This window comes from Lissotriton vulgaris, chromosome 8, assembly GCF_964263255.1.
Source record: "Lissotriton vulgaris chromosome 8, aLisVul1.2, whole genome shotgun sequence".
NCBI lineage: Eukaryota > Metazoa > Chordata > Amphibia > Caudata > Salamandridae > Lissotriton > Lissotriton vulgaris.
Genome location: NC_141696.1, coordinates 711,282,625 through 711,304,894, shown reverse-complemented (window position 1 = coordinate 711,304,894; position 22,270 = coordinate 711,282,625). Strand labels below are relative to the sequence as shown.

The following is a 22,270-nucleotide window of genomic DNA, read 5'->3' as shown; positions in this document are numbered from 1 at the left end:
TTAGCTCACTGCACCATCCCAGTTCAGAACCTGGCTATATGCAAATCAGTCTGTCCCTGGCCCAGTGCATCATGGGAACAGGGCAGACTAAACTACCAAGCCAATTCTTCACCAGAAAGGAGACAAGCTTCCGGGGACCGGTTTCTGGCATTTCAGCCGTCATCGGCCCGGCTTGCTTGAATCCTGATGGTGCAGTGAGCAAGGGACTCATGTCTGAGTATACCCCGCCACACCTATAGTGGCCAAAAATGATTCAGAAAAGGGGGTGGTGATGAACAGAGTGTCTGAATTAAGCAGACCACTCTTACCCAGTCCAAAGATCAGGGCTTGATCCATCACTGTTATTTAGCTCACTGCACCATCCCAGTTCAGAACCTGGCTATATGCAAATCAGTCTGTCCCTGGCCCAGTGCATCATGGGAACAGGGCAGACTAAACTACCAAGCCAATTCTTCACCAGAAAGGAGACAAGCTTCCGGGGACTGGTTTCTGGCATTTCAGCCGTCATCGGCCCAGCTTGCTTGAATCCTGATGGTGCAGTGAGCAAGGGACTCATGTCTGAGTATACCCCGCCACACCTATAGTGGCCAAAAATGAAGGGTATACTCAGATGTGAGTCCCTTGCTCATTGCACCATCAGGTAGCTTGTTTCCTTCCCAGTATAAGAATTGGCTTGGTAGTTTGGTCTGCCCTGTTCCCATGATGCACTGGGCCAGGGTCAGACTAATTTGCATATAGCCAAGTTCTGAGCTGGGATGGTGCAGTGAGCTAAAAAACGGTGATGGATCAAGCCCTGATCTTTGGACTGGGTAAGAGTGGTCTGCTTAATTCAGACACTCTGTTCATCACCACCCCCTTTTCTGAATCATTTGAATATATAAATGCAGCATAAGTATGTGTGTGTTCACGGAAGTGACAGTTTCGTTTCTATTCTATGAACTTTGTTTTTTAGCATGCCTGTGTTTGTATAGAGCCTCAAATAAGCCCTTTGAAGCATTCGCAAATATGAATGTTGCTACTACACGCAACAAAATATACATAATAATGTAAATTAAAATAAATCCGTTTCTGTTATGTATCCAGTAAAATTTGCCAGGTTTTAAAGAACCTTTGCTAGAATCTATGTATATTTTAGATTTACAAGTGCCATGCTTTGCAACGCTACTTTAGACTTTCCCATATACTGTTTACCTGTAGAGAGCAAATCAAGTTAGAAGAAGGTAATAGAAGTCCGTGTGCAATAGTGGTGAAGGGACTTATTCTGAGTGTTGTGCAGCAGGGCTCTAAGTGGGCTGAAATAACCCAGGGGTCTCTCTTAGGGGTATGGACGTGGACGATGTAATTAAGGGTGTTGCTTAAAACCCCCTGAGCTAAAAATCTGTCCTTGGCATAGTGTGCCACCCGACTGGTATTTTGCTGCTTCTGCCAGTGCACCCAGATATAACATAACAAGTAACATTACACCTACTGTTAGTTGCTTATGCTAAATAGGCAACTACTATGGCTTCCTTGTATACAGTATTGAAAATGCTTCCGTTGTGAAATTATGAGACAGTGAAATTTTAATAACGAGTCTCTTTGATTTTACATCAAAGGCAGTTAAGGATGGTACTGCTACAGAGTTAAAAAAAAATAATAATAACATTTCACCCTGAGGATGAGGGTAAACATGGAGAGCCCGATAGGGCCCCGTCTAAATACCCGATTTTTAGAACTGGCTGTGGTAAGTACATCAAGACCCACCCCACTTAAAGCCCTGTTGTGCAGGAGAGGTCATGGATAGGGTAAGATATCTAGGTGGGAAAAGAGCTATTTCGTCACTGGGGGTGCAAAGGCTTAAGTATTTAAGGCAGGTCTTTGTCGGTGATTGTGCGCTTCCTTTATTATCAAGTACATGACTGATGTGGATTGTTTGATATGTGGGAGAATGATGTTTCAGTTTCTGGCTCATAAATGGAGGTGGTTTTCCTCTTGTATCTTTTGTTTTTCATTTCTTGATTTTGAGTCTGGCCGTGTTGTGACTCCATCTGTGGCACTGATAGCTTGAGATATGATTTTATTACTGAGAGCTTTCAGCCAGATAACAAGGATAAGCCTAACCTTACACTGCAACAAACAAAGTATATCTTTTTTTAAATTATTGATGGCACATTTGGTTAGCATCACCCCTAAACTGATGAGCTCCTCCTTTGGGACTGTTGAGCATGTTTAACAGATTAGCATAGTTAGCTTGCAAACACATGTTCGCTGCCTTCAGAATATTCCATTTGGTGCTTTTTCTTACAATCATTTTAATTGTAGGGTTGTGTGTTTTGCTGTTAAAGTTATGAATATGTATACAATTTCTTGAATCCATATCTTGCCTGTGTCTCGTGTTTAGATTGCCCTGACAAATGCTCATTTTCTACAGCATGTAAAATACAAAATAGGCAGCAGAGAAGTGTGCAGCAAACATTTAAGCAACCCTTCAAAGTTTGCACTAGGTTGCCTCTTCTCTTCACAAGGTGTGCTTGTCACATTCACTGGAGAGGTTTAGAATGCCCCAATACCTGCAACAAGCACACATTTAAAATGAACACATCTGTGGTGTACCTGCATTGAGTTTAAGAATCATATAGGGTTTTGATATGCACCTGATCATTACTGACTTGGAGAGTGCCAGTGGCAGAAATAAGCTCCAGGCTGCAGTGGCACCTGGACACGGGGTGAAGGGGATAGTGACAGGTCCATTTGTCATACTTTCACTGGTGACCTTTGCAGTATTGTAATGCAACTATGTTCTCCACTTGTAAGCTGTCATAGTGGGGTTGTCACTACACAGCTAGCTGTCTTTTATATATTTCATCTGAATTTGACAAGGAACAGAGGTCTCAATACAGTCTGCTTAACCCCTCATCTATTTTGTGAGAAGTGTCTGAGTGTGTGTCGGATGACATCTCTCTTGTTATGTTACTTCCTCCAGATTTCAAACAATACAAATACAATTGCAAATCCCACAGTTAGCAAGCACTATAAAGACAAGTTATCATGTTTTATGGTTCTAATTCTTAAACCAGTCATATAATAACATTATATGAGGTGAATTGTATATGTGCAGATGTTATTCACGTATTTGCTTCACAGTCAAAAGGCTCCCTTGCTGAAATTCAGATCGGGTATTACATCTGCCAGTTGAAGATGTAGGTGGGATCAATAGAGTAAGTGGGTGGAGCCAGTGTAGTATGTGGGTGGAGCAAGGCAAAGTGGGTGTGGCCTCTGACAAACATTTGAGCACCTGGACTTCATATTTTACAAATTAAGCACTGCTTCTAGCCCGTACAGCAGTGGGCCTCCAGCGGCTTCTAGACGCCTTTGGGGCTTTTATGCACTCCTTGGATTTAATTGTGAATAACGGAAAGTCACATACTATGACAGTAGGTCGCAGAGTTAGGAAAACATTTTATTGTAATGGATTGGAAGTCTCTTCCGTGTCCTCCTTCACTTATCTGTGAGTCCTTTTTGATGACAGGTCTTCCTGGGTTATGCAACAAAAAGTTAAAAAGAATGCAGTCATACGTGCTTCATCATCTCTTTTAGGGTTTGTACAGCGATTGGGGGCGAGACCGATAGAGGTTATTATAAAGGTTTACAAAGCCAAGTGCCTATTGATCCTCTATCTGGGGCTATAAAGAACAGGTTGGGATACAGATAGCTGAAAACAAATTCCTACGTAGTCTTCTGTCTGTTCCACAATCTACCCCATTGTATGCCATACACCAGGAGTTAGGGCTAGGCTATGTTACTGATACTTTGTACACAGCTCCGTTGCTCTGCTGACTCAAAACCTGGTTGAACCCTGATTTAACCTTGAATCATTTGATTTTACGGGACTGTTTGAAGTTAGATAAGTCCATTAAAATCAAATAGCTCTCATATGTTAAAAGCATGTTTATTAAAAGAAGACGGCCAGAACTTTATGAGGAACCGGAGAAGATCAGGAAGGAGGATGTGTTGTGGGTAAAATTGAATTGTAATAAGGTTTTGATGATGGAAAGAGAAGAACAGGAGCTATGTAAACCATCAGTTAGGGCCCATTACCTTTTAAAAACATTAATCAAATTGGAACCTTATTTAACAATAGTTAATAAACCTTACCATTGTTGGCTCCTAATTAGGCTCCGCTTTCAATTGATCCATTTTACATTGGGGGATTATCGGGAATGGTGTAATCCTGTTGTAATGTAATGTAATGATGTCTTGTAAAGCACATGAATCACCCCAAATGGGGTATCTCCGCGCTGTAGACCGCTGGGGCACCCATCCTGGCTTTCCCTGTGAGATGGACCCTACTGGGTATCTCCTGGGTGAAACCAGGCATCTCCGGCGTATGTGGGGGGCCGTTGTGAAGATGAGGCAAGCTAATGCCCAGAGTTGCCAAGTGTGATCCCTGGTTAGAGTAGGCACCGAGGCGAGAATTATCGAGTCCGCTGACCCTGGTCCACGACCCTGCCGCGTCGGGAATTGAACCCTGGTCCCGGGCCGTCCTCTGCTTCCAGGTCTGCCGCCTCTAACCAGTGAGCCTCACCACTGATGCTGAACCCTGCAAACTTTTCATCTCAGGACACATTGCACTTCGTGATGTTTTGTGATTTTTATTCCCATATTCGTTTGAGATTTCTGGTTCCTATCCTGAGAGTCAGGGGTTTCACTCAGGTAAGACTGTCACTGGTCTTCCTACAGTCTTTGTGTAACCCTGGGGATATTTTTAATATTGCATCCTTTTTGGTAGCTGCTGTGAGACTAAAGAAACAAAGAAATTTAAAGATGCCTTCTCCCTAAGCAATATTGTAATTTTTACTGTAATTTTATGGGATATGGGGTATGATTTTGTGTTAGTATTTTTATCTAAGTGCACAGAAATCTTGTCTGTGTATTTTAATTATTAAGTTAAAATTATTTGTTATATTGTCTATGTTTGTGTTTTAATTTTGTACTTTTATGATTTTAATAATCGAATAAAGTGGATTGACTGACTGACTGGGTAATTCACCGGATATGGAGTTTCAATACTGACACTTCACCTGCTCAAAGCAAGGGGATAGCGTTCTGCAGCAACACTTATTCCTGCAGGCCAATCCCCAAAAACCTTGAAATGGGTAATAATTCCGCCCGACCAAGTTATTGATGTCAGAAGTCTCTTTAATGACAGAGGGTTAGGAATTTTATAACAAAATAGTATGTTCTACTGTACAGTCTCTTTTCTTACGCAATATTCGCCTCCCTTATCTTTAATAAAATCAGGACTTTCCTTCACCAATAGACTAGGAAAATCTACCATTACCGGCTGTTTTCGTTTTTTTAAATAACAAAAATGATGTGCAGACCTTTCTTCACAGTTCTGTTTATTTGTCTACTGCTATCCTCTCATGTTACAAAATGTCAAAGATAGATCAAAAACACAAATGATGTTATAAAGTGTAAAATTGTGAAAACGCATCTTGGGACCTAGGGTTTCATGAACCTATGGTGTGGAAGGAGATTTGCCCTGTTCACACGACTTGCTAGCTAATCTCAGAAATTCTTTCATTTTTTAATCGAAAGGGAGAATGAAATCCTTTATCTGTAGACTATTTTTTATCCAAGTCATAATAATTTTGGGTTGTCTAAGTCAAGAAAGGCGGGTTGGTTGATCACCCTCACTGCTAGCCAGTTATGCAGTCCTGGGCAGAAAAAAAGCAGCAATTAGTCGCATTCAGAAGACCAACCACTTCTAGTCTACTCCTGCTCAGCTCCCTCCATGTTGCTTTCTGCTTCATCAGCAGGTGACTGACGGTCTGTCTGAGGCATTTCTTCTGCTCTTTCAGCCTCACTCTCTTCTTTTGGTAGCTCGTCCTCTGTCTTGTTTTCTTCTGTTTCGCTTTCACCTTTCGCTGACTGGCTTCTCACGGACTCTACTTCTTGGTCTTCATCCTTGTCTTTTTCATTTCTCTCTTTTGTTAGCTTCTCATTTTTGGACTTTTGTTTGTCCTTTTTCATCGTCTTGCTTTGCACCTTTTCAGCCTTGGGGTGGTTGTCCTTTTTCATAACCTGCTTCTTGACTTCCTCTCTCTTTCCTTCTGTGCCTTCTGGTTTTGACAGCTGCTTGACATTTTTGGAAGTTTTTGCCTCTGACTTTGCCTCCTCTGTGTCGTTTCTTGGGCTTTCGTCCTTCTTCTTGCTATCCTTAGCAGGTTCCCCTTCTGTTTTCTTGCTTCCCTTTGGCCTTTGCTGAAAAATAAAAACCTTAATTAAATAGCAGATTTGCAATTTCATATTTTTAATACATTGCTGTTTTTGCTTTTGCATATTTTTCAAGCCTAATCAGTATTTCAATCTTTAATAGACGTATATGTAGACGAGGCTTTAAGGGTTACTAGATAAGGTATTAATAGCTAATAATATTACAGTTATGTAGTCATTGTCATTAGGAGTTGTGTGGAGTGGTAATTATAGACTTTTTAGAGAGTGCAGAATAAAACCTGGCAACATTACCCCCCACATCCGCTCACATTTCTCACCTGTGAAAAAATGTGAAGGCAAATAAGCCCAGAATTTAGGGGGGAAATGCAGGAAACATCCTGGTAATCCCAGGACCTCAGTGTTATTTTTAGTGATTCTTAAAAAAAAAAAAAAAAAAAAAAACAGTTTAGGGGTTTATTTATTTTTGGGGGGGATTTCTAAATGTATAACTTTTTTTTCACACTGATGGAGTTTTCTGTAATGCTCTTCCACCATTTCATTCCCAAATATGGGATTTTTCTCCTCACACCAGATGTTGGTTTGCACTCAGTGCAATAATGTGCAACAATGCTGAGAGAGGGATTGTTCTGTTTCACTTCCTGTAGCACGACTTCTGGAGCTTCTCAGATTCCTGGCATTTTCGTATATGTTTTTATGGTCTGGTTTGACAGTGCAGCCACTGCCCAGTCAATGATATGATAATCACCAGAAGAGGGGCTCTGGCTCCACCTAGATGTTTGGGGTTCTGTTTACAGGATTTGATTGGGCAGAAAGTTATGTGCTTCATCTCAAAGAGTGCTTGTTGTACTATCTAAGCAACAATAAATACGCATATTTTAAGCCCTCCTCCTAATGTGATTTCTTTTACTAAAAAGCAAAGGCAGTAAGGCGTTGACGGACAAATCACATAATAGAACGAGGAGGAGGCAGAATCTTTTAGTGACGTTTCAACAGCTTTGTGACTCCGCTCGATTTTCAAACATTTAGTTTCGGTAAGTAGGCGGCTAGTGCCACCCAGTGGTCACGACTAAAGAAAAGCTATTATTCATATTCAGGAGGGATGGTGAAGAGGTACAGCTGTCCATCAACGTCGTCTGCTGCAAACGTGTTTCTGAAGCGATTTACAAACATGGCGTTCCGGCAGCGGACAAATCATAATTTGCTCAGCAGTTTGGTGCAAACCTGTCAATGCGAATATCACTAGAAGCAGCGTGCCTAGTAGGTATGCCATCTTTAAAGACCAGAAATAAAATGAGGAAAGGTTCAGCTCAATTTTCTTTGCTATTAGCAATAGGTCTAGTTATTAGCTTGATGCCATATAAATCACCAGATTAGGAATAGGGATGTAACTGGTTTATTGCTGAAAAAAATAGAACCTGATATACTGGCAAGGTCTAATAATACAGGAACTGTACCCAATATGAACAGAAATCTATACTAAAGGCAATATGATATTGCTATTGCAAAGTGCCATGCTCAATGTTATGTTAAAAAATGGTTGTAGAAAGGCAACAAACAACAGGTCTCTAAAGTGTAACAAACAAAACGTCTCTTGGACCTAATGCCAATTAGACTGGCAGAAGAGAGGCAGAAATCAAATAATAAATTCGATTTTTACATTTTTTATGAAGAACAGATGGGGAAATCTTTTTTCGTTCAGACGGAAGTTTTAGCCAGCTGCGTGGAGCAAGAAACATAAAGGCTTTGCTTTCACAAGTTATTTGTAGATCTTGCCTGGAAGCACATGCACTGTTGCTTGCAAGACTTTTCATTTACTAAGAGTAGGCTTACCATGGGCTGACTTGATCACCCCTCTCATTCCCTTGCTTCTGTTTGGTCAGCCCGTACCGGCTTCATTTCCTCTTTTTGTGTTTGTCCCTCCCTACCACATGGTCGAAATAACTCTTCCTTGCCCAGTGTTCTTCCACTGCTTGCACTTTTTTCTTTTACAGGCTGTGCTCCATAAGAGTACATGTGTTTGCAGGCGTGTTTGCCTCGTACCTCCCACCTCCTCCCGGTTTGTTACTTTCCCTGTCCTCCCAGCCCACTTCTGTGTTGTGTTGTTTGCCCCATACCCCTCATGCATTGTGTTGTGTTGTACATAAAGTATTCGCTCTAGTGTTTCTGGAATGTTTTACTTGCAGAATGTGCTTTGCAGAATGTGCTTTGCTCTCATGTTCTATGTTTTCCTCTGATCTGGGATTCTGTTCCACGGCGTTTACTGTTTGCTGCTGTGGTAGAGAGTCCGCTCTTGTATCTTCTCTGCATCTTATTAAAGGATTAACTGTATTCACCTGGATCGTGTATCTTCTATTTAAGACAATTTTTGGTGACGATACCCGCCGTGCAATCCTACATGATGCTCCTGTGGACTTAAGACAAGAGCGGAAGAGAAGACGCTTACATTCCTGCCAATCCCATGAACCACACGTGAAATGCTCACCACCAACAATTAAACATTTCATCAGCGGTGAGCCATTTACATCCTTTGTACTTTGGATGCTGTCCCCGTGTGTGATCAAAGGCAGGCAGCGGGAAGTAACTCTGGTTGTCATATGTACAGCTTGCACTGTTAAGTCCGTCTCTGCAAGTGATGGACGATAGCGCTAATTATGAGAAACACTGTCAAGTTTCTGGTTAGCAGCGTCAAGTCTGTGTCTACTCTGCTCCTACGTTAACTTTAACTCCGTCTTGCTGCTAATCACCTTCACCGCTGGTTGCAAGAGAGATTCTAAAACAGTGCGTAATCTTTGTGGAGTGGCATGAAGTTCTGGTTTAAGCTGTGTTAAGTGTCCGTGAAGCAGCGTGAACTTTCTGCTGCCCGTTACCGCTTACCGTTGGACGCAGCAGCGATTGTTCTTCTTCGCCTCCTCTCGTCTATCTGATGATATCGTAGAATGTTCATAGGAGTTAGCGAGACTTCGTGACGTCTGCTTTGAAATGACTCTTCTCTTCGTGACGCATCAGCATTATCCAATCGGCTTCTTCGATCCCACGTTGCTGATGTCATCGCGCAAGCCGTAGTGGGCATTTTGTGTTGTGGAATTCTTTACCGTGACAATCCCACCTTCCAGTATACTCGCGTACGCGGAGACAGACGCGTCGCATGCCTAAACGTATTTGTCTGCCGGAACTTTCTTGGAAAACATAAGCCTTCGTCGGCGATGCACACGCCTGATGTGTATCCAGTACTTATAAGTTCTTAGAAGCAAGCCTCTTCTTCGGCGATACACACGCCTATTGCCTCAGGGCTTTAGGTACTTTGGGATTTTGGGGCACAGTCTGTGTGTTCCCGCTAAGTGCACTGTAGCAGTTTTAAACGTGGTGTGGTGGAAAGTTTTTTTCTTTTAGAAATTTCTCTGTTCATATAGATTTTTACTAAGATCTGGTGTATATTTTATTCACTCACCTGACTCAAAGGAAAAAAAATCCCCATAGTCCAAGTGTTTTCTTTTTGTTGCATTATGTTTTCACAAAATTGCTCACAAAACTGCTCAGTTGTACTTCCGCCAAGTTTTCTTCCACATCCAGGCCAGCCAAGCATATCCTGGGAAGATTGGTTCCCAATGTTTGAAAACTACCTTGATGCACAAGAATACTCAGCAAAGCGGAAGAAAGCGCTGTTATTGAGTTCTTTAGGGAACGAAGGTCAATGTGTCTTTTAGTTTCTTCCCCAAGCCCTTCAAGCGAAGGGTCAAGCGCTTGCGGATGAATATAAAGAAGCTATATCGCGATTAGAAGTTACATATTCCAAGGAGGAAAACCTTGTTATGAATAGATATAAATTCTACACTAAGAGACTGGTGAGTCAATTGACGACTTTGTCTCAAGACTTAGAGAAATGTCTGTCAAATGCAAGTTTGTAAACATGACTGATGAACTAATTAGGGACTAGCTCATAGTCCAGTGCAACAATGAAAAAATTCAAGAACCTTTGTGGGCGGCTGAAAATCCAAACTTGCAAACTGCCATTGAGCTAGCTAAAATAGTAGAACAGTCAGAAGGGTGTATAAAGGAGCTGGAGAAAAGGTCGTCTTCAAGTGATGTCAATGAAGTTTCTTTTCATGACTCAATGGATCAGTCTCAGTTTGATGATGATCAAGGTGAAATTGCAGCGGTTAAGAATAAAAAGATGAGCAAGAAAGTTTTTTCCCCAAAGGTTACTAACACTCCGAAACCTTCTAGTGCCAAGTTGTGTAATAGGTGTAGGAGTACTGTACACTCTTCTGACTCAAAATGTTGTTTTGCAGCCAAACAGGAGTGTCTGAAGTGCGGTTGCATAGGCCACTATGCTAGAGTTTGTAAGACTAAGGCTCGTTCTAGCGTTGCTTGCATACCGAATTCTACACATCTGGCTGATGAAAAAGACAACATTTTAGTAGTGGAGTCAAGTTTATCCTCTGGACAAGAGGAAGACAAACATAAGAATAGGCCTAAAGCTTTATTCACTGTTAATGGTCGGGGCATTCATTTAATGGTTGACACTGGTTCAAGGTACACAATAATCCCTAATTCTTTGCTCATGAAGGAGTGGGGTACAAGACCTCTCCTTCCCAAAGATATTTCTTCTGGGGGCTACCAGGGGGACTCTATAGATATTCTAGGTTACTTCGAAACACACATCACATTCTCTCACAGACACAGCCAAGGGAAAGTTTATGTGTCTGTGACTGGACCTGCCATTCTGGGGTGGGTACATCAGTACGACTTAGGCATCATTGTTAATCCTCGTTCCAATCCACAAGTCATGATCATTGATGATGGAGATTTAGACAGCATTCTCTCTGAAGCTAAAAGTGTATTTAGAGAAGGGTTAGGTCAACTCAAAGGGTATTCTCATCAAATCATTTTAAAGAAAAACTCAGTTCCCGTACAACACAAAGTTAGGCGGGTTCCCATTGTTGTTAGAGATGAAGTCAAGCGGCTCATTGAGGATATGTTAGTGACTGGTGTTATAGAACCTGTGGAGGCATCACAAGGATTTCTCCCATTGTCGTCACCAAGAAGTCGGAATGTAAGCTCCGCTTCTGCGTGGACTTGAGGTCTTTAAATCAGTGTGTAGTCACAGACACCTTTCCTTTGCCCAATATTTCAGAGTTAGTTACCACTTTGAAAGGTGCAAAGGTATTCTCCAAGCTAGACCTTAGGAGTGCGTACCACCAAATTAAATTTCACAAAAATTCTAAACACTTGATGCCATTTATCACACCCTATGGTACATTTCAGTTCACTCGTCTCCCTTTTGGCCTCAATTCTGCGGCCAGTGTTTTCCAGAGGATGGTGTCCAGTATTTTTGAGGGAGTAGGTAACACGGTCTATTTTCAAGACAACATTTTGGTTTATGGACAATCAGTCGAACAACACAACACCATTCTTAAGATAGATTTAGTTAGACTGTCTTCAGCTGGTCTCACCCTCCACAGAGACAAGTGTAAATGTTTAGTCGATCACATTGATTACTTGGGTTACACCATCACTTCTACAGGGATAAAACCCAAAAGAGACTTACGTCAGGCTATTCACTCTGCACCCCAACCAAAAGACAAAGACCAGTTAGGTTCTTTTATGGGACTCATTGAGTACTACTCAAGATTTGTAAAGAATTTTTCAGACAAAACATCATGTATCAGATCCTTACTTAAACATGGTGTGGGCTTTTCATGGAATGTTCAACATCAGGAATGTTTTGAAAATATCAAGAAAGAAATTTGTAATGCTAAAGTTTTATCGCCATTTGATGTACATAACAAATCTGTTGTTAAAGTGGATGCGAGCGCAATCTATCTTGGGGCTATGCTTTCACAAGTCAAAGGTGGGTCAGAACATACAGTTGCTTTTGATTCCAGGACCTTAACCGAGGCTGAAAAGAACTACTCGGTTATTGAACGGGAGGCGTTGGCTGCTTCCTGGGCAGTGGAGTATTTTAGGACATATCTTTGGGGCATGAAATTTGTCTTAAGAACAGACCACAAACCACTTCTTAAAATTATTTCTCCGGGAGGTACTGGTAAAGGGTCAGCTAGACTAGTTAAACTTACCTCCAGAATTCAAGAGTTTCAATATGCTGTTAAATATATCCAGGTATGGAAGAATGTACAGGCTGACTGCCTCTTTAGAATGTCTCTGGATTGGCGTTCCATTACTGATCCATTTGTCTACGAAGGTGCTGATGACTTTGCTGTTGCTTCCATAGAGGATGCCGTGTTTGTCGGTGAGGGTGCCTTTGAGGCTGGTGACTGGGAACGCAAGATAAATGCTGATCACACTTTTCAGGAAGTTATCAGACTTCTTAAACTTGGTTCTAGGAGAGAAAGTTCTGTCCCTATTTCAGTCAGACCCTTTATCAAAGTTCTTGATGATCTATCTGTCATCAATAATAACATTTTAGTCAAAGATGAGAAATTTATACCTCCGTTTGGCCTCAGAAACAAACTTTTAGCCTTAGTACATGACGGTCATATGGGTCATACCCTCACACAGCGTCGGCTTTAAAACCATTTTTGGTGGCCAGGGATGGATTCTCAGGTTGTGGAGTGGGTGGAAAATTGTGCTATTTGCAAGGAAGGTGAGAAGAGACTCAAAATGGGACCCAAATCTATAGATGCTCACATACAAAACCCGGGCTTACCCTGGCAGAGCATTTACCTTGATTTTATAGGTCCCATGGGTGAATTAAATGAAAAGGATAGATTTGCCATCGGTGTGGTTGACAATTTTTCTAAATGGTTAGGTGTTGAGTTTACTAATGATGTTACCACGGAGAGGAGTTCTTAGGAAATCTCTTTAAGGATGAAGGTATTCCTTTGGTCATTATCACAGATAATTGCACACAACTTACATCTAAAGAGATGCAGACATTTCTAAAGAGTTGTGTGGTCTCTCACCGTCGCACTTCACTGTACAATCCCCTGGGCAATGGAATATGTGAAAGAGCTAACAAAGTGGTCAAAGATATTATTCAGATGGCCTCTGCCAGTGGTTTTATTGTGAGGAAAATGGTTAATGAAATGCTGTGGGCCTACCACACAACTCCTTTAATTGATGGTCAGTTTTCACCATTCCAAATTATGAGAGGGTGAGCTCCTGGTTTGAAATTGGTACCAGCCTGAATGAAACAGGTTGTTACTTTAAAATCTAAAGCTCCAGTCTTACCCTCTTCCTCAAAAGTGCCTCCTTCTTTTATTGTGGGGGATCTGGTCAAAATTAAGAGTGGGAGAGTCCAAAAAGGGTTGTCTAAATTCAAAGGACCTTTTACTGTCAAGAAAGTTCTTGATCATGGTGTCATTCTCAACAATAGTGAATGTTGGAATTTTAGAAGAGTGGCGTATATAAAATAAATGTTGCTGTTTCTGGTGAGAGTAATGTCTCTTCTTACCTCAGTTCTAGTGCTTATCTCTTAGCTAATACACCTGTTAAGTCTGCTTCTTTAGTTCCGACAGGTGAAGCTCGCAATGTTGGGAGTGGAGATGCTCCTATACCTGTAAACCACTCTTTCCAAACATCTAATTTACCTGCAGGTGGCTTGGTCAATGATCGTATTCCAAGGCACCTCAGACCATCAACCTATTTACAGGATTTTGTTTGTTAGGTTTCGCTTTTATGCTCACGTGATGGTTATTGCTCATCTGTTAAGATTTCATTTTTTCTTTCTTTTATTTTCTTTATCTTTTGCTTTTAACAATAGAAAGGAAGAAGATGTGTTGTACATAAAGTATTCACTCTAGTGTTTCTGGAATGTTTTATTTGTAGAATGTGCTTTGCAGAATGTGATTTGCTCTCATGTTCTATGTTTTCTTCTGATCTGGGATTCTGTTCCACGGCAGTTACTGGTTGCTGCTGTGGTGGATAGTCCGCTCTTGTATCTTGTCTGCATCTTATTAAAGGATTAACTGTATTCACCTGGATCGTGTACCTTCTATTTACGACATGTTGCTTGCCCCATCTCTCCCGCCCCTTCCCACGTTATGTTACTTTCCCCGCACCTCCTGTCAGAAAAAAAAGTACTATGACGTGGCCTGTGCCAGCTGCGTCAAAGAGCTTTTTCTCTTAACTTTCAGCCATATTGCACAAAAGCCAACCTGTTGTACAACATGGCTAAAAGACATTGAAAATGCCTATAACTTTCACCTAGACGAGACCTATTGACTATGGCATTGCTCGTCATCTTGTTTATTTATCCAGCTGTCTGAGCTTGAACATTCTGGGGCACACAGGCATAAAGGGTACCTCCTAAAAGACCTATATTGCTTTTGTCAAAAGAATATATCCAAGGAACATTTACATGTAATAGGATGCTATAGACAGGAGCCAAGACTTATAGATATTACAAAAACATTGTTTTATTTTCTTTGTCTTTTTTTAAAAAAAATTCTTTTTATAGATTTGTACAACTGTACATTTTATATTTTATCATATAACAACACAAGTAGAAATTTGTAAATGTTCGTTATACATTTTATAGATTTGAAAACAGTGCGGTTAAATAAAGTGCAGTTGAAAAAAAGTTTGTGCCCCTAACAATATTGTGTCATACTAACATACATACTCTCTCACATACCAGTCATACATCTATATTCATTTAAAAATACATGGAAACATGAAAACAGGACTTAACAAAATGAAACGGTAACCCGAAGGTGCATGTGGTGGTTCACTGTTGGTACATGCATTTGAAAATCCCACCAATTAATCATTGATCTGTGTGTTGTTGACCAATCTTTGATTCATTGTCCAGATCTTATTGGGATGTACGGCCTATGTACGTTTCGGTGATAAGATCACCTTCCTCAGGGCCAAGATGATTAAACGCAAAAGAAACTAACATATACACTCAATCAGTATACCAGGGTTAAAAAGAAGAAGGGGCAATGCAATTTTTCTTTTCTATTTTTAGTCACATGTGTACAGATAATATGTACAAAGGGAGAGGTTTGTATCCACTCTTTCTGCTAAAAGACATTGAAAATGCCTATAACTTTCACCTAGACGAGACCTATTGACTATGGCATTGCTGGTCATCTTGTTTATTTATCCAGCTGTCTGAGCTTGAACATTCTGGGGCACACACAACATTTTTAATGACATTCTAATGCTATTAAAATGTCTTAGATAATTCAATAATTTACAGTGTTTGTTTTTCACTGGCAGCAGCACAGACGTGAGAAGGACAGTCATTAACTACATACTTCAGAGCACAGTGCTGCACTAATCTACATGGAATTGTAAGTTTGGCTTGACAGTGCAACTTTCGCCTGACTTTTTGTGGGTGTTGGGTAAAGTCCAAAGCCAATGATAAAGGGTGAAGGTTTTATCGGTTCATTCTGAATAGTCATGCCAGATTTCATAGGAGACATCTGTACATTGCGAAAACTTATAACAAAGTCAGTAGGTCTGACCTACTTGTTAAAGACAATAGGCATTTAAGGATGAATTATTATTACAATGTGCAAAAACCTGTAAACTGGTATTCTGTCACATGAAATATAGCATGCTACCATAGTAGGCAAGGGTTTTTGGTGTCTGTGAACAAACTATGGGGACAGACAATATGCACTATGGTAGTCCTTATAAGACTCTATTACTAGGGTGTTTAAATTGTTTTTGCAAGTGTATTTTTGTACATAATTGTAATTTTATTACAGTATACCTATTGAAGGCTTATTAACCAACACAGAAGGTCTGAGTTCGTTATGGTGAGAAGCCAATGATGAAGGTTATAGACCTGATAGTTTAGAATGAAACATTATAACACATAACATACTGATTGTGAAAAACATATGTTAAAATCAAATCGCATTTAAACGTAAATATGTATACCATTGGTTTACTTTTATGTTAGTTACTTGTGTGTTTATTAGTGATTACATTCAGGTGAGCACTTTTAAAAGGTGTAAGTGAATACAATAATAGTTTACTGGTTCTCCCTTAGGGCCCAGACACCAAAAAGAAAAAGAGATAGCCTAAGATGGGCAGAGATAACTTTAACTAGTTATTTCCCTAACTATGCTGCAGATAGTCTGCTGATGTGAACATTCTTCTGGGCACTGAACTCCTTCTCCTAATCTGTTGCTCTTGTCCGATTGGCAGCCCAAAGATGGTGTAATATCTGTCTGTTTTGCTATATTTTGAAGGTCCCTGTGGCTGTTTGGTTACCTATAGCGCCAGGACACCTCTTTCTGAAGTATTTCTGCGCTTAATAAATATTTCACGTACATACAAGTCGGATGACCTCCATCTCCTAGAGTCATTGCTCAGTTTAGGACCAGACATGAGGGCCTACCCATTCGATATTCTAGAATGCCTCTGCTTCAGTATGGTTCACTGTGGGTATAATATAGTAGGTGGGCCTTGTATGTATGCCTTATAATGAGCGAATTTAGCAAAGCAATGTTCCCAACAAGCAGATCTGCTTTAAAACTGAGTCAAGACCTTGCCTCAAATATAAACCCCAAGTGACGACTGCAATAAACTTGACACATCAAATGAACAACTAAGCACATATGTCAGAAAATACAGATGTACTCTGGTTTCCATTTGTGTTTTGTGTGATTTGGCACCTTATTTGCCCTTCCACTTCAACACTTTGGCCTTTTTATGATAACTGTACAAATGGTGCATTTAAGACTTGTACAATTGAAACCTCTAGAGGCACTTGTTCAGGCCCATGCAATTAAATGGGCATCACTTCCATGTTCTTTGGTTGTCCTAGCAGCATGTGCCTCTTTTCTGTTTCCACTTGCTCATTGCTATCCTTTCTGCTGTAATAGGTTGTCATGGTGTTACCTTGTCATTCTGTGTGTTGTACCATCCGCGGGGATATTTGGCAATGCTGTCCATATACTGTTCAGCCTTTTGATAGTCTTCGGCCCACTTCTGAACTCGATACTGAGGCTCGCACTTTTCAATCCTTTCCAGTATGTTTTGGTTCTCTCTGGAGACTTTAAGCAGTTCCTGCTCTCTCTTCTCTTTGTTCAAACTGTATGAAAACACAAACATTGAAAACAACAATATTTTAATCAGAAATTGAATTGTAAACACATTTTTATGAAAAGCTTTCTATGAGAGAATTTTTAGAGTCAGGATGAATGATAATTGATTATTGACTAGATGAGTGAGAACACATCATACAGTCCTTGATGACAAATCACTCACTGGTTTCACAAAAATGCAGCATCATGCTAGACCACATCCCCAATTAGATCATCAGTTTAAGACCAATTTCGGCCAACCTGTATAGACTTCCATTACCATACCAGCATTTAGTATGAGTGGAAATGATATTGGTGATGTGCATACATAATCTTCCTGCAGTTTCCACAGTGCAAGTGCGAAGCACTGTACAGAGCAAACAACGAAGTACACTCTTACTGTAACGGGGTCGCTGACAGACGCACGACAACCAGTGACTTACCGAGATCATAGTATAACCATCTGCGTTCATCCTGGTCCAACAGGTGTTTACATATGCACATATTGTACCATGTTATAATTGCATTTGTGTAGTGCTTCATACCCCATTGCAGAGCACCAAAATGTATTATTGGATGGATTGCACAAAACACCCTGTGGAGTCATTGGTTGAAAGGATATTTTATTTACTGTCGATGGTGAGCTACCAACTTGCTGTTCTTATTGTGTCTTAGGCCACAGCGCTTAGCGGTGCAATGGAAGAAGGGTAAATGAGAGAAAGGGTGCTCTAAGGGTATTTTAACTGGATGTTATAAATACTCTGTGGGCTCTGCATTTCATTATTATTTTTTGTTGGTGCGTTCCAAATATTTTGTATTCATCTTCTTGAATTGTGAATGGAAATTTGACCTTTTAAGTCTTGTGAGTCTGAGAGGAGAGAACTAGCTCATGGAGGGGTCAGAAAGGGGACATATGTTTCCCTGGATATCAGTTGTACCCTATATGAGGTCATCCAGCCTGCAATGATCACAGCTGGTTATGGCCAAGTCCAGTTGCAGACTTCCTGTGACATGCAGACTTCCTGTGACGGTTCGACACTCTTGGGCATAGTGTCACGTTCTGTTCTCAAATGTTGGTCAGTTTGATACCACAGGTGCTGACACTCTTCTGCATATTTATCTAGTGAAGAGCCAGGGTTTTACTTTGTTCCTGAAATTTAGATGGTCTTGTATAGTTAAAAAAAAAAAAAAAAAAAAAAAAAATATATATATATATATATATATATATATATATATATATATATATATATATATATATATATATGAAAAACAAAGCTCCTCCTCAGCACGCTCTGCGCTCTCAGACACCGCTTCCACGCCAGCAAGAATGAGGAACGGACCAACAAAGTCAGCAAGATGTTTGTTTATTTACTCCAACCGAACCAGCGACGCGTTTCGAGCAAAAGAGCCCTTGTTCACGCTGCAACATGGTCAAAATTGAAATGCTTTTTTATATACTTTTAATGGTGACATCACCACCCCCTAGTGGTGACCTCCAGTGTCACATGTGTAACAAACAGTGAAAACATACTGTCGCTGTGAGTCTTTTCTTGCATATACCGTAAAAGAAACTTAGTAACTGGTTAAATCCGTGTAATTAATACCAACTACAAATGGCATACAATGGAAAGATCGATACGTATGAAGGCTGATAATTGCCAGTTAGCAAAGACATCAATCTCATGAAATATGGATAATCAATATACATCCAAAAAGGTATGATTCACTGGCCTAACAATAATTGAATTCATATCACTTCAAGCCATATGTAGTATTTCTTATAACTTGTGCAAATCTATACATTTAGCAGCGAAAGATAAAGTGCAAAAAGTGTAAAAAAGTGCAAAGTGTAAGAGTCTAAAAAGTGCAAAGTGCGAGAGTGAGCCGCATTACCATCAGAACAGAGATACCTTGTAATTCCTATGAATCTAAATTCTCAATTTCCTGATTTCATAAATGACTGTATTACTGGATAATAGCTTCTCTAAAAGTTGCAAATGGTAGAAAAGTATCAAAGGGTTAAAAATGGGAATATGTAAAAATAATACCATATCCCATGTATAAATACACGTCATGACCAACTGTACATTAAAATGCTATAGAAAAAGTGGGAAAAATTTCATAATATACCAGTATGATACAGTTCAAATGTATATATCAACAGGAAATAAGTTTTAAAAAACCTAAATACCATAATAATTACAGAACTATAAAATACATGTAAAACAGATGGAAGTGTATGTTACAGAATACATATTCATAATAAGATCTAAATCTGATATATATATCAGTTTATTGCATTTTATACTAATTAGATATATTGCAACAAAAGAGAAACTTTTAAAAACAGAGAAATCACAAATAAACAGCGTACAACAAGGAGAAATTTCCAGGTAATAAAATGTATCACAACCGCACAATAATAATGGAGGTGTAACATTTGGCCATTCAGATTAGCACAATTCAAGAATCGTCCTGGGTGGAAGTCCTTTTCAGGAGACCCCTGGCTTGCCACTTGCGACCCCTGGCAGATCCTTTGCGACCTAGGGCATCGGGGTGGAAAATAAGTGTCAAGACAAGAAGGCAAACAGTGCCTTTTATGAGCACTGTTTACTTTCTACAGCTTCCACTGGAACCTGGACAGGAAATGGAATTGGAAGCTTACGTTTCTAAAAATAAATATCCTTTGCAGTGGAGTGGGCTCTCCTGTGATTAAACAAATAACACACATTTTTAAACAAGTTGTTGCTATATTTCATTGTAATTACATAAAAATATTTGTCTCAACAAAACCTTCACTTTTGTGCTTTTCATGAGTAGTAATGCCTAACAAGTGAACATAAATTAAAATGAGGCAAGAATAATAAATAATGTAAGCAAATATCTTAGTCTCTGTTCAATTTACAGACGCTGATTCACCTTTGGGTAACCGCGGTTTTCTAGTCTGGTGGCTAGGTCCGCTGATTGTGATTTATAATCATTCACATTCGAACAGTTTCTTCTGATCCGAAGGAACTGGCCAAAGGGTAAGTTTTCTTTAAGAGGACGGGGGTGGAAGCTGGTGTAGTGAAGCAATGAGTTCCTCGCTGTAGGTTTGTAGTAAGTGGTGGTTGCTAGGGTTCCACCTTACCCAAAGGCTATCCACCTTACCCAAAGGCTATCATCAAGAAAACCCAGAAGAGGGCCAGAAACCAAAACCGTGACGCTCTACTTGAAGACATTACCAAAGAAGATGAGGAACAACCCACAACTTGTGTCACCACTTACAATACTGCCTCCAATGAGGTTGCAAAAATCATCAAAAAACATTGGAGAATCATTAATTCAGGACAAAGGAAATGGGAACTACCAAGGTTTGCTTACAAAAGGTGCCACAACCTGCGAGACCAACTAGTCAGCACCCGACCTAAACCACCACCAAAACCAACTGAGAACACTATACTCAACGCATGGGGAATGCCCAAAGTAACAGGACACTACCCCTGCAACGACTGCAGTGTTTGCCACCTTACATCCCACACTAAAACTCTGACCCTGGAACCCAATAAAATCTGGTCCCTAAGGAGCCACACCAATTGTAATTCACGGAACGTGATTTACTTACTCACATGCACGTGTGGCCTCAGATATGTGGGCATGACCACGCGCAAAGTCAGAACCAGGATAACTTAACATCGCAGTACGATGCGATGCAAGAAAAACATTAGCAAATTGACTAACCATTTCATCACCCACTGTCACACACCCAATGACTTTACTTGGACAGTCATTGAGCAAATCCCTGAAAGCCCCATCAATAATGACAAAAAACTGCTAAACAAAGAGCAAAGATGGATATACCGTCTGTCCACAGCTACAGATGGTCTGAACGATGCCATCCCCTGGAATTCCTTGACCTACTTATGAACTTAAGGTTGCCTGCTCTTATGAGCACTGCCCGAGCCTTACACTCCTGAATATTGGGTAGTTTTGGGCCCCCTTTTACCATCTATAATGCACCCCCTTGAGACAATCAGCCTTTCAGATCAGCCAGGCATCTCCACCTATTAGCACTGAATAGTGGGTAGATTTGCGCCCCTCTGCCTTGAACCCCCTAGACATTACCACCTATGAGCACAGAATAGTGGTTATTTTTGCGCCCCTCTACCTTGAACCCCCTTGGCATTTCCAGCCTTTTGATAGCCTGGCATCTTAACTTTCAACACTTTAATTATGCCACGCATGCCCAGAACGAAAGAACAATGCCTAAACGCAAGCGCCCATCACCGGCACTACGCGTCAGTACGCACGCGCCAGTCACTCGCTAGACGCATGCGCGGTAACACTGACCGGCCGCGCATGCGCTCTACTCCCCATACGAACCGCGCATGCGCAGAGAGTACCCACTACATCGCGCACTAGCGCGAAGCAACCGGCACACACCTGAGCGCGATTATGACTCGAGACTCCGAGTCTTTCCACCATTCCTTCCTTCTCCAGGTGCCCTCACTTATCCAATCAGTATCAGTATAAAAACCGGCAACACCAGTCATTCCCTACCGGTTCTGCGAAGGAGGCACAACAGGTCCAACGCCGGTGTTGGCCAGAAATCCTGTGAGTATGCTGATCTACCACCTCTACAATGGGTAAGCGCTACCTCTCCAGCTTTTTCCAACAGGTCTCCTAACCCCAGTGGTCCTACCTTTGTCTCCCACATAGGGCCAACCCCTTGCCACTTCAATAACCTTGAAGCTTAACCAACCTAAAACTAGCGTAAGACATGGACCTTGCGCCTCAAACCTTTTCACTCTTTTCACCATTGTTGTATAATGTACCGCTCTTTTAACCACTTCACCTACGAAGTTCTAGTGCGATCTTTCACCATAATGGTACCACCAGTACCATTACACTTGAGCCGCTTATAGCCTGCACCCCATCGCTATTTAGCCGGCTTTCATAACTGATGACAAATATCTCCTAGTGACTCTTTTCTCCCATGTATGTTTTGTCTTTGTCATTTTATGTTATATCTACAGGTGATCTTGAGAAGGGAATCCCCCTCTCAC

General features: G+C 40.8%; 1 protein-coding gene across 2 annotated transcripts in view; it reads right to left on the bottom strand.

Moving 5' to 3' along the window:
* Positions 1-5,363: 5,363 nt before the first annotated feature.
* CFAP97D2 (CFAP97 domain containing 2) overlaps positions 5,364-22,270 on the bottom strand; it is a 136,809-nt gene continuing 119,902 nt past the window's right edge. For both annotated transcript variants that reach the window (XM_086934579.1, XM_086934580.1), the window contains exons 4-5: positions 17,041-17,233; positions 5,364-6,246 (exon numbers count right to left, since the gene is read on the bottom strand). In XM_086934579.1, coding sequence (XP_086790705.1) covers positions 5,755-6,246; positions 17,041-17,233 — 685 coding nt within the window. In that variant the 3' untranslated portion in view covers positions 5,364-5,754. The remainder of the gene's footprint in view (positions 6,247-17,040; positions 17,234-22,270) is intronic.